General features: G+C 36.0%; 1 protein-coding gene across 1 annotated transcript in view; it reads right to left on the bottom strand.

Moving 5' to 3' along the window:
• LOC148940485 (uncharacterized) overlaps positions 1 to 8,484 on the bottom strand; it is a 304,533-nt gene extending 296,049 nt beyond the window's left edge. The window contains exon 1 of the mRNA XM_089104864.1: positions 8,129 to 8,484. Coding sequence (XP_088960990.1) covers positions 8,129 to 8,429 — 301 coding nt within the window. The 5' untranslated portion in view covers positions 8,430 to 8,484. The remainder of the gene's footprint in view (positions 1 to 8,128) is intronic.
• Positions 8,485 to 14,352: the final 5,868 nt, after the last annotated feature.

Genomic DNA, 14,352 nt, shown 5'->3' with positions numbered 1-14,352 from the left:
CCCCTTCCACGCCCACCATTTCCCCAAACATATCCATTCAAAATTTTTAGATAGCCATTTTGTTTCACGCAGTTTAAAGTTCAGGAAACTATACCTTTGAGCAGGACACTCCCCTCACAGTCTTCAGGGCAATGGTTATAAGTTATGCCCTGGGGGCAACAAACGTTTTTTATTGAAATAACGTAGAAACTTGAAAAAGGGTTCATTCGGTTCGAAATTCAAAGGGCTAGTGCCCTTTTTAATAGTCGAAAGTGATTTTAGGGAATTAACCCCCCTCTCACGCCCACCTTTTCCCCAAACACATCCAATCAAAATTTTGAGATAGCCATTTTATTCAACGTAGTTGAAAGTTTCGAAAATTAGGTCTTTAAGGATGACAAGCCATCCCCCCACAACCTTCAGGGCAATGGTTGTAAGTTATGCCCTGAGAGCATGTAAGGTTTTTATAGAAACCAATGTTGTAAAAACATCAAAAAGGGGTCATTCAATTGAATTGAAAGGGCTAGTGCCCTTTTAATAGTTGAAATTGATTGAAGGGCAACTAATCCACTTCTCACTTCCACAATTTCCCCAAACACATCCGATCAAAATTTTGAGACATCCATTTTGTTCAACATAGTCAAAATTTCTGAAAATTAGGTCTTTTAGGATGATAACCCCATCAGAGCCCTCAGTGCAAGGGTTGTAAGTTATATCAAGGGGGCATATAAGGTTTATATATAAAGTTGTTGTAAAAATTTCAAAAAGGGCTCATTTGATTGGGAGTTGAAGGTGTCCTTTTTAATAATCAACAGTCAATGGAAGGCAACCAACACCACTCCCTCGCCCACCATAACCCCAAACACACTCAATCACACTTTATAGATACTGAGTCCGTTTAACGTACTAGGCAGTTCATGAACTTATGTATCTAAGGATGCCCCCCCCCCCGCCCCGAGTCCCCAGGGCAAAGGTTGTAAGTTATGCCCTGGGGGCATATAAGGTTTTATATAGATAGAGTTGTCGTAAAAACTTTAAAAGGGGCTCATTCAATTGAGAATTGAAAGGGTTAGTGCCCTTTTTAGTAGCCGAAAGTGATTGGAGGGTTAATTAACCACCCTCTCACGCGCACCATTTCCCCAAACACATCCAATGAAAATTTTCAGATAGCCATTGTGTTCGACGTAGTAGAAAGTTCTGGAAATTAGGTCTTTGAGGATGACAACCTACCCCCACCCCCACCCCTCAGGGCAGGGGTTGTAAGTTATGCCATGAGGGCATATAAGGTTTTTATTGAAAGCGTTGTCCTAGATACTTCAAAAGGGCTCATTTGATTGGAAATATCAAGGGCTAGTGCCTTTTTTAATGGTTGAAAGGGATGGGAGAGCGACTGACGTCCCTCTCATGCCCATCATTTTCCCAACACATCCAATACAAATTTTGAGATAGCCATTTTGTTCAACGTACTTGAAAATTCTGGAAATTATATCTTAGAGGATGACAACCACCCTCACAGCCCTCAGGGTAAGGGTTGCAACTTATACCCTGGGGACATATAAGGTGTCTGTAGAAAGCGTTGTCGTAGAAACTCAAAAAGGGATCATTCGATTAAAAATTGAAAGGCCTAGTGTCGTTTGTAATAGTCGAAATTGATTGGAAGGCTTGATATTTTTATAGTAAAGACCAATGTGGGTATAATATATGATTTTTGTTGTTGTTGTTGTTGTTTAGACCAGGGCACTTCGTATCGAAGGAGTTGTCGCAGGAAATTGTATCCAAGCTATCAAAGAAAGTAAGCAGATTTTTTGGGAATGGTATCAAATTTTCCATTTCAGGTCAACTAGAGGAGGTATGAAACGAAATTAAACACTACTATTTGTGTCCAGAGTTTTAAAAGGGTGTTTATTGTTAAAAATTGCTAAAATATTTCCTCCAGCATACAAATAGCAGACCAAACTATAAAGTATTAACAAACAAAAAGATTTAAAGTATTATTTTCTTCTTCGCTGAAAAGAGGATGTCAATATAAAACGAACAGAAATTAATTAAAAACCTTTTTCCACCAAACAAGTTTTTCAAAGAAAAGTAAAGAACTCCATTAAACAAAAAATGAGCAAAAATAAAATCAAATAATCTACGAAGCGTGAAACTACCGCAAATTAGCATCGATAAATAAATCAAACCCAAAACGAACAGAAATTACAATAAATAGCCGAGTCAAACTCAAAACAAGCAGAAATTAAAATAAGTTCTGCTCAAAACCCCTATGCCTTCCCAAGGCCAGAACATAATTTGCACTTTACTGAAAAAAATATAAATGTTTTTACTATTATAAATTTAATAAATCAAATAATATTAACATTCTGATTACTAAATGTCAGTATAAATGTATATTAAACTGACAATGCACATTCATTTGTACTTTTTTCAGTAAAGTACAAATTATGTTCTGGCCTTGAGAAAGCATAGGGGTTTTGAGCACAACTTATGTTAATTTCTGCTATTTAATTTTTGCTCGTTTGGGTTTCATTTATTCTTTAATTGTAGTTTTTATTCGTTATGACTTTGAATTATAATAGAAATTTATTTCTGACAATCTTAAGTTTAATATTGCTTTTCTTTGGCTTTTAGTATGGCTATTTGGCTTATAGTTTAATATGGCTTTTACTTTTCTTTGAAAAACTTCTTTTTGCGAGTTTTTTTTTTAATTGATTTCTGTTCGTTTTTGATTGCCAGTTAATTAGTTAACTTAAGCCCATATTTTAGAGAGTAGCGATTAACATCATTTTAGAGAGTAGAGACTAACTTTCATTCCCAGAGGAATGAAAGTTTTATGCTTTTCTTTAAAGACTTGTTTTTTGGAAAGTTTTTTTTTTAATTAATCTCTGTTCCTTTTTGATTGTCAAAGTTTTGGTTAATATAATGAATACTTCTCCAGTTTTCATGTCTCTAGTGTAAGAATAAAAATTTTGAATTCTAATTTAATAGCTGTAATTAGTGGCTTTTGATCTATTTCAATACCCCCTTAATATTCTCTGAAAGTTTCACCTAATTACCACCAGCCGTTCCTGGGATATTTCAGATACACCCCACTGAAAACCTAGATCACAGTTCATATAATTATCCAGTAAGCTTATCGCAGATCATTTCTGGTCTTCGTTCTCGGTGCGAATAAAAAGCTCCTCCCACTTCTTTCTGCATTAGCGGGTTAGTCTGTTTCCGATTGTTTCCAACAAAGTGCATTATTCGTAACAGCGGGTTTCCACTTGTTTCCGATTAGATCACAGTCTGACATGTCTACCCGTGAAAAGATCTGATGCCGCCTATGTTTCTATCTGCAAAAACGTTCTCTGGAGCACTCGCACCTTGGTCCGGGTTTTTATAATGGGTGAGATAGGGAAAGATCATACTGGATAATTATATGAACTGTGACCTAGATACACATAATATCTTATGATTAAATATTCTGACCCTTACCCGCTCCTAAGATACTGCAGATACACTCTGTTGATAACATTGATGCACATAGTGTGTTTTTAATTTAGTTCAAAATCTCTTTAAGTAATCCCAGCAGGTCCAAGCACTGTTCAACATAATGTGAAAGCTTCAAATTAATGCCTTCAGCCGTTTCAGTGATTTTACTTATGCGCCCTTTTGGCAATTAGCATGCGCATGATTTGTTTTAATTTTGTTCAACATCTCCTAACATTCTCTGAAAGCTTTCACAAGTACACATACTACCAGTTGCAAGCAGTCACAGTTGCAAGTTGTTACAGTCGGAATTAGTCACGGATGCAGTCACAACTAGTCGGATTTTCAGCTGCAGTAGTAGTAATTGTAACCCTGAAAGTTTCAACTCAATACCCTTACCTGTACCTTAAATATTGCAGATATGCGTTTTCGGTACAGTGGATGCAGATAGGAGCTTTTTATTTAGCTCACCATACCCTCGATGCTCCGCAAAGTTCAACCTCGATACCCTAAGTCTTTTCATAATCAAACACTCCTCCTTTCCCAATGATTTATGCTAGTCGAAAGGGATCAGTAGGCAAATGCCCCCCATCCCCATCATTTTCCCAAACACTTACAATAAAAGTTTTGAGATAGCCATTTTGTTCACTGTATCAGAAAGGTCTGATCAGAAAGGTCTAATCCTCCTCTATGGCTAATCCTCCAGTCTGCTGGCGGACCCACGAAAATCATCCATCTCCTCAAAGAGCTGTATAATAACACTGAAAGTATGGTGATCGTAAATGGACGGCCTTCTGGATATTTAAAAATTAAAAATGGTGTCCGGCAAAGATGTGCTGCTGTACCTGAGCTTTTTAACTGTGTAATAGACTACATCCTGAATAAAATACAGCAGGTGCAGCCGTTTGGCATAGGCTTTGCTGGAAGAGTTCTTTCAGACGACGACTTTGCCGATGACGTGGCACTGATATGCAAAAACATTAGTGACCTCAAACCTACACTGGAAACACTGGCTTCTGCCACTCAGAAACTCGGTCTGAAAATAAATTGGTCGAAGACCAGGATAATGCTTCTTGAGAAAACACCGTCAAACCCCCTGTCATCTGTGGAAATTTGTGGCCAAACTGTTAAGGTAGTCAAGCAGTTTACCTACCTTGGTTCAATTGTCTGCTCAAACGGAAGCCTAGATGCCGAAATATTAGCAAGAGCGGCAAAAGCAAACTCTGTCTTCGGTCGCCTTCTAAAAACAGTCTGCCATAAACCCCAGATCAGCCGTCTCACAAAAGCACGAATATATTCAGCTTCGGTTGCAATCGTTATGCTCTATTCTGCTGAGACTTGGTCGCTGACTCAGACACAGATGCTGAAGGTAGATGCCATCCAGACGAAACACCTCCGAAAAATCGAACGCTCCCGATGGCCCGACGGGGTACGAAATTCGGAATTCCTCTGGTCCTTCAAACTCCCACCCCTGTCTGAGCAGCTTGAGTCTCGCTCGCTGCGTTGGTATGGTCATCTGCTCCGTCTGCCTGCCCAAACACCCGCCCGGCTCATCTTTGATTTCGACCCAGCTGCAAACGGCTGTAGGTGTCCTAGGGGAAGACCACGCACCAGATGGGTGGACGTCATCCGTGATCGGCTCACCTCCAGAAACATCAACCAGGCTGAAGTGACAACCCTCGCCCTGAACCGACCACTCTGGAGAAGACTGACGGCGCTGACGACTGGTTGCCTCTACGCTGGCGACGCTGCCGAGCAAGAGCTTTAAGTAAGTAAGTATCAAAAAGGTCTGGAAATTTGGTTTTTGAGTATAAAAAATCCCCCAGCCCTCAGGGCAAGGGTTGTGCTCTTTTCAAGATTCCAAGTGATTGGAGGGCATCTACCTCTCTCTCCCCTCCACAAACACGTCGTATTGTCCCGAAATGCATCAAATAGAAATTTGGAGATAGCCATTCCATTCAAAAAGTCATAATATCATATAAAAAGTCTTTTAGGGTTGAAACAAACTCCAGAGATTGGGGGCAAGGGTTTTAAGTTATGCCCAGGGGGTATTTAAAGTTTTTATGGAAGCGATGGTTGTTTAACTTTAGAAAAGGCTCAGTCTTTCACCCTGAAAAAGACTATCAAACAGTTCGTGGTAACGAACTGTAAGTAAGGAGCGACCCGGCTCAATGGTAACCGAAACTCTAGAAAACGGGATTTTGGTACCAAAGATACATCAAAAGAATCCAATTTTAATGCTGATTTCAAATATATAAGTTTGATCAAGTTTAGTCCTACCTATCAAAAGTTACGCGCCTGAGAAAATTTGGCCGATTTTCGAAAAAAGGGGAAAAGACCCTCTAAAAGTAATAGAACCTCAATGAAAATCCCACCATCATATTCAGCGTATCAGTGAGCCCTACTGTAGAGGTTTCAAACTCCTATCTACAAAGATGTGGAATTTTGCATTTTTTGCCAGAACAAAGATCACGGATGCGTGTCTGTTTGTTTTTTTGTTGTTTTTTTTTCCCAGGGGTGGTCGTATCGAACCAGTGGTCCTAGAATATCGTGGGAGGGCTCATTTGAACGGAAATAAAAAGTTGTAGCGCCCTTTTTAAGTGACCAAAAAAATGGAGGGCAACTAGGCCCCTTCCCACGCTCAGTCACCAGATCGAAATTTTGAAATAACCATTTTGATCAGCATGGTCAAAAATATGATAACTATGTCTTTTAGGATGACTTAATCCCCCGAGGTCCCCGGGGGAGGGCTTAAAGTTATGTACTTTACCCAATGTTAACATATAGTATTGGTTATTGGGAAGTATATAGACGTTTTCAGGGGGGATTTTTTCTGGTAGTGGGGGGGGGGTCGGAGGTTATGTGGAAGGATCTTTCCATGAAGAATGTTTTCGTGGGGGAAGGGACATTGCTATGAAGGGGGTGCCGGATTTCCCAGCATTATTTAAAAAAAAGATCAGAAATTAAATATAAAAAAAAACAAGTTTTTCAACTGAAAGTAAGGGGCAACATAAAAACTTAAAACCGACAGAAAATATTACGTATATGATTGGGTTCATCTCCTAGTCAATACTTCGCTCTTTACGCTAAAGTTCTTTTAGTACTTTCTAAAGAGCAATTTATTCTAACTAACGGCCTTTGTGATTAAAGGGTCATTTTTAAAGAATTGGAACAAAATTCGAAATTTAGCTTAAAGAGCAAGGTAGAACTAGGGGGCGAACCCTCTAATATACGTATTAAAAATATATGAATACAGAAATTCGTTACGTAAGTTAATTCGTAAGTTACGTATATTTATTACTAATAAAAACGTTCATAAATAAAATTAAACAAGTTTCAAGAAAGCCCTTTAACCAAATAAAAGTAAAATTAATATGCAAATTTTGTTTTAATTATTCATGTACGGTGAGCCAAAATCAAAACCTGCATAAATTCAAAAACATTCAAAAATTAAATAAAAAAAGGAAGCTTTTTTTAACTGAAAGTAAGGAACGACGTTAAAACTTAAAACGAACAGAAAATATTCCGTATATGAAAGGTGCTGTCCCCTTCTCAACGCCTTGCTCTTTACGCTAAAGTTTGACTTTCTCACAACTCTATTTTTTTAAACCATAAATAACTTTAGCGTAAAGAGCGAGGCGTTGAGGAGGGGACAGCCCCTTTCATATACTGAATAATTTCTGTTCGTTTTAAGTTTTAACGTCGTTCCTTACTTTCAGTTAAAAAAAACTTGTTTTTTTTATTTAATGTCAATATAAAATGAACAGAAATTAAATAAAAAAAACTTTTTCCATAAAATAAGTTTTTTCAAAAAATAGTAAAGAACTCCATTAAACCAAAATGAACAAAAGTAGAATCAAGTAATCTGCCAAGCATGCAACTACCACAAATCAGTATCATTAAATAAATGAAACCCAAAACAAGCAGAAATCAAAACAAATAACAGAGTCAAACTCAAAACGAGCAGAAATTAATAAGAGTAGGGTTCGAAACCCCACACTTCCTAAAAGCTAAAATATAATTTGTACTTTACTGAAAAAAATCTCTCAAATGTTTTCACTTTTATAACTTTAAGAAATCAAAAATTAACAAAGATTTTAAGGAAATAATATCAGTATATGTATAATAGACTGACAATTCACATTTTTTCAGTAAATTCATTTGAAATTTTTCAGTAAAGTACATATTATGTTCCGGCTTTTAGAAATCATGGGGTTTAGAACCCTATTCATAATAATTTCTGCTCGTTTTGAGTTTGACTCTGTTATTTATTTTAATTTCTGTTTGTTTTGGGTTTCATTTATTTATTGATGCTGATTTGTGGTAGTTGTACGCTTGGTAGATTATTTGATTCTACTTTTGTTCATTTTTGGTTTAATGGAGTTCTTTACTTTTTTTTGAAACTTATTTTGTGGAACCAATTTTTGATTATTTTAACTAAAGATCGATCTACATTGGCGAAACAGTCAGAAAAACCAGAAAATAATGAGGTTTGTTAAGCCTTCTTAGTGACCCATACCGTCTGAAATCTCTTCTTGGATATATCTAAGATTGGTCAAAGACAGTGGTGTTCCAAAAAATAATTTAATTTCTTGACAGTCAAGAGCCTATGGTTGAAGTCAAGTACATTTGATTTATAAACTAAGGAACTTGAGATATTTGGGAAAATAATACATACCACATTTCCCCTGATATTTAATGAGTATTTCTCTATTTCTTGCACAAGAAGACTTCTTCAATTTACACATGTTATCGTAGCTAATAGCATCAGACCCGCAAACGGGCTTGGAACCTACAGAATCGCCGTGATTTGCACAAGATCCAGGACAACGACACGCGGCAACTTTTCCATCATGGGAAGGTACACACAGACCCCCAGGTGGACATTTTAAACCAACACAGGGATCTAAACTATCACTTGGAAAGACGTAGCAGGCGTTGACACCGATGAGAAAGAAGTTAAATAGAAAGACATTCATTTCCGCATAGTTCAACAGTTTTTTCCTCCTTAATGTCTTAATGAATGAACCAAGGGAAGTGCTTTTCCAAAGAGCTGGAGAGAAACTAAAGGTTTTTACATGGAAAGCTTCTTCAAATGCTGTAAAGAATCATCGGCAGCTGCTGTTTCATAGCGCAAAGGAAAAGAGACTTTCTATTATGAAGGGAAAGTTGAGTTGAACTGGTGTTACGATTCTGTTTCATTTCTTAGGAAGAAAATCTGAACCATGACGCCGAGAATTCTCACATAACTTTTTAAAAAAGGGAACAATACACACAAGGAAATAAAAATTTTCTCTTTAGATGCTAGACTGGTATTGTAGGCTGCATCATAAAACATTTATAAGCCTTTTTAGCTGTCATTTAGTATTTCTCATACTTTTATTTTTATTTTCAATACATTATATTTTGCACCGACAAAAAACCTGATGGATCTGACAGCTAATGCAAATGAATTGAAGAGCATGAAATTCTTAATTCAATAATATTTACAGTAAGGGTAATTTTCAGGTTTTTAAGCAATTAAGAAGTATTAAGATGCTTTGTTTTTTGGAGGAACTCTAACATTTTTAGAGTAGTCAGTAAAGTGTTTCTCTCTCTTTTCCTTCTCCTTTTCTCCGTTTGAGAACAAGGCACCAAATTTAGCTAGTATCTATTGTTCCTTTGTTGTATTGTTTTTGATCAAAAAATTCTAAGGGCCCCCTTAACATTACCTGACGTGGGTTAGATGGCCCGCACTCCAAAAAGGCATAAATAGATTGATAACGCTTGTTTCAAATTACTTTTGGTTGACTTCCAAACCTCTAGAAAGATACCTTGATGATAAGAGACAAGGATAATTAAGGGAAAATAACTAATTCTCTTCAAAAATCGGTTCGCGTGTAGACCCAAAAAGGTATGAAGGGAAAATAGTTGCTTCCTTTTCGCCAGTTTTGTTAAAATTCCATAGTTCATTCAGGTATATATTGCAAATATCTTATTTTGATACAAATTAAAATGTCAAGAATTTAGGCCTTTTTACAGGGATGTACGAAGTAAGGGGGGCCTTTGGGCCGAAAGCCTCCCACATAATCCTAAGTTATCCTGAAATTTTAGGGTACTTCTTATTCAAATTACTAATATAAATTATTTTTTCTTATTACCCTTCTCACTGAAAAATTCCTGATTAGGTCTCCTTCCCCCCTCTCGGGACACCACAAGGTCAGATTTTGATTTTGAACAAGTCATTTCTACAAACTGGTACCGTATATTGAGGAAATTCCGTATAAGATATATAACTCCGTATATATATATATATATATATATATATATATATATATATATATATATATATATATATATATATATATATATATATATATATATATATATATATATATATATATATATATATATATATATATATATATATATATATATATATATATATATATATATATATATATATATATATATATATATATATATATATATATATATATATATATATATATATATATATATATATATATATATATATATATATATATATATATATATATATAATATATATATATAAGTATATATATAAAATTCAAGTTGTCTGAATGAACTCAGAGCGAAAACACCTATTTTGCGCCAGACTTAATTGATACCAGTTCAAGGGTGGATTAATTGTTTTAATGCGAACTTACCTGGATAAAGATAAATATAGTGGTGAATTTCAACTGTTTGCCTGTTGGTAGCTGTGTTCGAGATCTTACTGGAGATATACCTGTTAGCTGTGGCTTAATTAACGGCATGGATCATTCCACGTTGCTTCACGTAGATAAATAAAGAAGCCAATTAAGGTAGCCGTATCTGTTATATTCATTGAATTTAAGATGGTCTGAAAGAAGCAAAAGCACGATGAGCGGTTTTTGGATACGTCAAGATCTTCTGGGGTGTCTTCGGATGGTATTACCTTGAAATATTTGGCTTATAGCTTGTCGGAAGTCTTACCAACATTAAAGATAATGCTAAAACCCTTACTGACGTTACTACGAGTATGAAGGGAACGGAAGATCGGATTTCTAATCTGGAAACTGTGACTCAGGACTCTGTTAGAGAAGTTGCCATCTTAAAGCCACAGGTGGATAGAGTACAATCAGTTACAAATGATTTAAAGCTTCAAATCGACATTTTGAGTGATGAATGTGTGAGTTTAAAGGCGCACTTGGGCACTATGAAGCAAGTGCTTATGAAAGTTGAAAGTAAGGAGACAAATAAGAATATATTAATTTGGAATGTTTCGGCTAAGGATAGTAGGCTAATGATGCAAAAACCCTGTTTGAAGATATCGTTTCGCAAGGACTTGAAATGAGTGTGAATCCTGAATGCTCAGTGATGGAAGTTAACTCGATAAAAAAGCTTTTGAAAGTTGAGGTAAATACTAAGGAACCTAAGCGAGAGATCTTAATGAATGTGCTGAAACTTCGTGATAAAACAATAGCAAATCAGTCTAGCATATACCCAAATGATGATTTTCCGCCATCTGTGCCAGAAACCCGGAAAAAGTTGTTTGTATTCTGAGATAATTGCGCATAGGTGAAATACAAGGCCTTGACGCATGGATTACGAAATCTGTCCCACCCTATTTATGTGTTAAACGTAACCAACATGCAACGCTGGATAAATTCTCGCTTGATGAGATACCGAAGCTAGTGCGCTGCTGAGATTAGGACGTAGCTACGGTGGAGCTGGGGGTGGTATGGAAACTGGACAGTAAATTTTTTTTTTTTTTTCATGGTAATGTGAATTGAGGGTAAAAAATTTATTTCTAATTTTGTGAAATTTAGTTGTAATTGATTAGTGATATTATGTAGGTCTGGCGCAACACTTCTGATTGGGCTGTGATCTAATAAAGGTGTTATCCATGGTTCTTGGTAATCTGGATATAGTAGGCCCGTTTTTTAGCACTAAAATCTTACATCTAAGATCTTACATCTTTCTGCAAAGATTATCGTTTTTTAACTCATCTTTGTTCTAAGATCTTACAGCTCACTGATGTTAGCAAAAAGTGTGAAGGCCACTGTTCTACCATATAGAACAATGATGATCTACTCATCATTGTTCTCAGACCGCTGATCAGAGCGGAATGATGAAAGACGGTTGGACAAAAACGACCAAAGATGTAAGATCTTTGTTCAAAGATTTCACTTTTAAGCGTTTTCTGACAAAAGATGTAAGATCTTAGCACATTGATGAGTGAAAAAACAGGCCTAATGTATAGTTGTGTGATTACAAAAGGGAATTTTTTTTCGTTTTGGAGATTGTATTGTTTAAGAGGGTACTCGGGTTGAAAAGATAATTGTGTGCTGAGGAAAATGATTATGAGTAGCCTATTAGGGAAAATGTTGAACTACTTGAGAGAAACCCTGTTGATTTTTATGCTAGGTTAGATATTGTGTTGAGAGAAGGGTTTGATGATGAGAGTAATATGGAGAGGATTGAGTCATCGAAGTATATGTTTGCTAGTGAGTTGATACGTGGTCAAAGTATTTAATGTAAAAGTGAGTTGATTTTGTTTCATATTAATTGTAGGGGGCTAAACAGCTCGCATTCGTAGTTGTCTGAGTTGGTTCGAAATGTTGGGAATATTAATATTTTAGGATTGACTGAGACGGGATTGGAATTCTAAAATAAAATACTGCTTAATAATAATGGTTATAATTTTTTCAAGAGAAATAGGAACCAGCGGAGGTACGGTGGATTGGGTGCTTACTTGAGATCGGACCTGGATGTAAAGGTAAGGGAGGATATGTCTGTTTATTGTGAAATGGTGTTTAAGAGCATGGTACTGGAACTAAAGCTGATGCGGTCTAGTATTTATTTAGCTATTTTATATAGGCCCCCATCCTCTCACCTCTCCCGTTTTTTGGAATTGTTGGAGGACCAATTGGAAAAGTTGCCAGTTTCAATTTATCCATATGTGATTATGGGGGACTTTAATGTTGATTTAGATAAGGATGATGTAGATTCTCGTCTTTTTTGTGATAGTATGTTGAGTCATAGTTTGTTCCCATCTATTAATATTTGCACGAGGATAACTGTAACTAGTGCGACGCTTATTGATAATATTTTTGTGAATATGAAGCGGAATTTCAAGATCCATACCCCACATGTACTTGTAAATGATGTGTCTGATCACTGTGCCGTCAAGGTTTCATGCCAGCTGCAGGGATTTTCGACACAATCTCATGGATCCTAAAACGCTAGAACGTATTTTTGACCAGAAGTCATTGCCTAAATTTTAATCTGAATAGAAAAAGCTGATTGGACCTCTCTAGATGAGCGTCAATCTTATGCCGAGAAAATGGACCAGTGGTATAGGAAAAATCGTTTTACTTCTTAATAAAACTTATGTGAAGGTAGCTCATGCTAAAAAGAAGAAAGATATTCCAAGGAAACCATGGATGACAAAAGGCTTTGTGAATTCTGTAAATAAAAGACATCAACTGTATATGATAAGTTTTTCAGTGATTGTGATATTGACCATGAAATCTACAGGAAATACTTTATTGCTCTGAATAAGTTATTACGTAAAGGAAAACATGGATCTTTAAAAAATGAATTTCAAGAAAACCATGAAAACCCATCTAAACCCATCTGTGTGTGTGTGTGTGTGTGTGTGTGTGTGTGTGTGTGTGTGTTTGTGTGTGTGTGTGTGTCTGTGTGTGTGTGTGTGTGTGTGTGTGTGTGTGTTTGTGTGTGTGTGTGTGTGTGTGTGTGTGTGTGAGGATAATTCTTTGATGTCATCTTACATTTTGTTTATATTCAATCATTGGCACTTGCAACCTCAGTTGAGCGTTAAGATTCCTCTTTAATACCAAAGTTTTAAGATCTTATCCAAACTTGAAATAGTTTTACTTATAAAAGTTTAAAACGGCAAAACTTTTAAACCACGAAGAGAAGTAATTTCTATTCCCTCAAATTTCAGTTCAAATAGCTGGGGAAGCTTGCATAAGCACGATAAAGCTTTTAATTTTTGATAAGTTTCAAAAGCATGTTGCTTTGTTCAAAAGCATGGAACGATAAGATAATTTATTCACTCGGAAAATAAGAGGAAATATATCGCAAAGCAAACATAGGGTCATTGCTGAGAGAAAAAAAAATAAAGCAGTACTTCATGGTTGCACCAGTAGCTGTAACATAGTAAATAGTAAACATCAGCCCGTAGTAACTGAAATATGAAAAAAGCTTTATTTTATGTTTTATTTTAATAAAATAAAATAAAATGAAAAATGAAAATGAACAGCAAAGACACGTGCGCTTAGAACATGAAATAAAACGAGAATTAAAGCTTACGAAAAATGAAAATGAACAGCGAAGACACGCGCGGTTAGAACATAAACAAAAACGAGAATTAGAGGGTATGAAAAATGAAAATGAACAGCAGAGACACGCACGGTTAGAATATAAAATGAAAACGAGGATTAGAGCGTATCAAAAATGAAAAAGAAGAGTAGAGACACGCGCGGTTAGAAGATCAACGAAAACGAGAATTAGAGGGTATGTAAAATGAAAATGAACAGCAATGAGACACGCGGTTCGAAGATAAACAAAAACGAGAATTATAGCGTATCAAAAACGAAAAAGAAGAGCAAAGATACACGCGGTTATAAGAACAGCGGCGTCGTAATCTTCGTCACAAACAACGTATGGCGCAAAACCAAGTACATACGTAAAAAGATGCCATAAACTCAGTAAATATAACATATAAGTCTTTAGGACCCCTTTGATGATTGGTTTTGGGATTTTGACATGGATAAGGTCATCAATGCCTACCATACCTTTGTTAAAAAAAAAACAAAGGTTCGGCAATATGTATTTCATAATGACGAAAGATAAGCCGAGGTGTAAAGAAATTTTTGTCCCACAACCTGA

This window comes from Artemia sp. Qi Xiang Cuo, chromosome 19 (assembly GCF_049724085.1).
Source record: "Artemia sp. Qi Xiang Cuo chromosome 19, ASM4972408v1, whole genome shotgun sequence".
NCBI classification, from domain to species: Eukaryota; Metazoa; Arthropoda; class Branchiopoda; order Anostraca; family Artemiidae; genus Artemia; species Artemia sp. Qi Xiang Cuo.
This window is presented reverse-complemented; position numbering and strand designations above follow the sequence as displayed.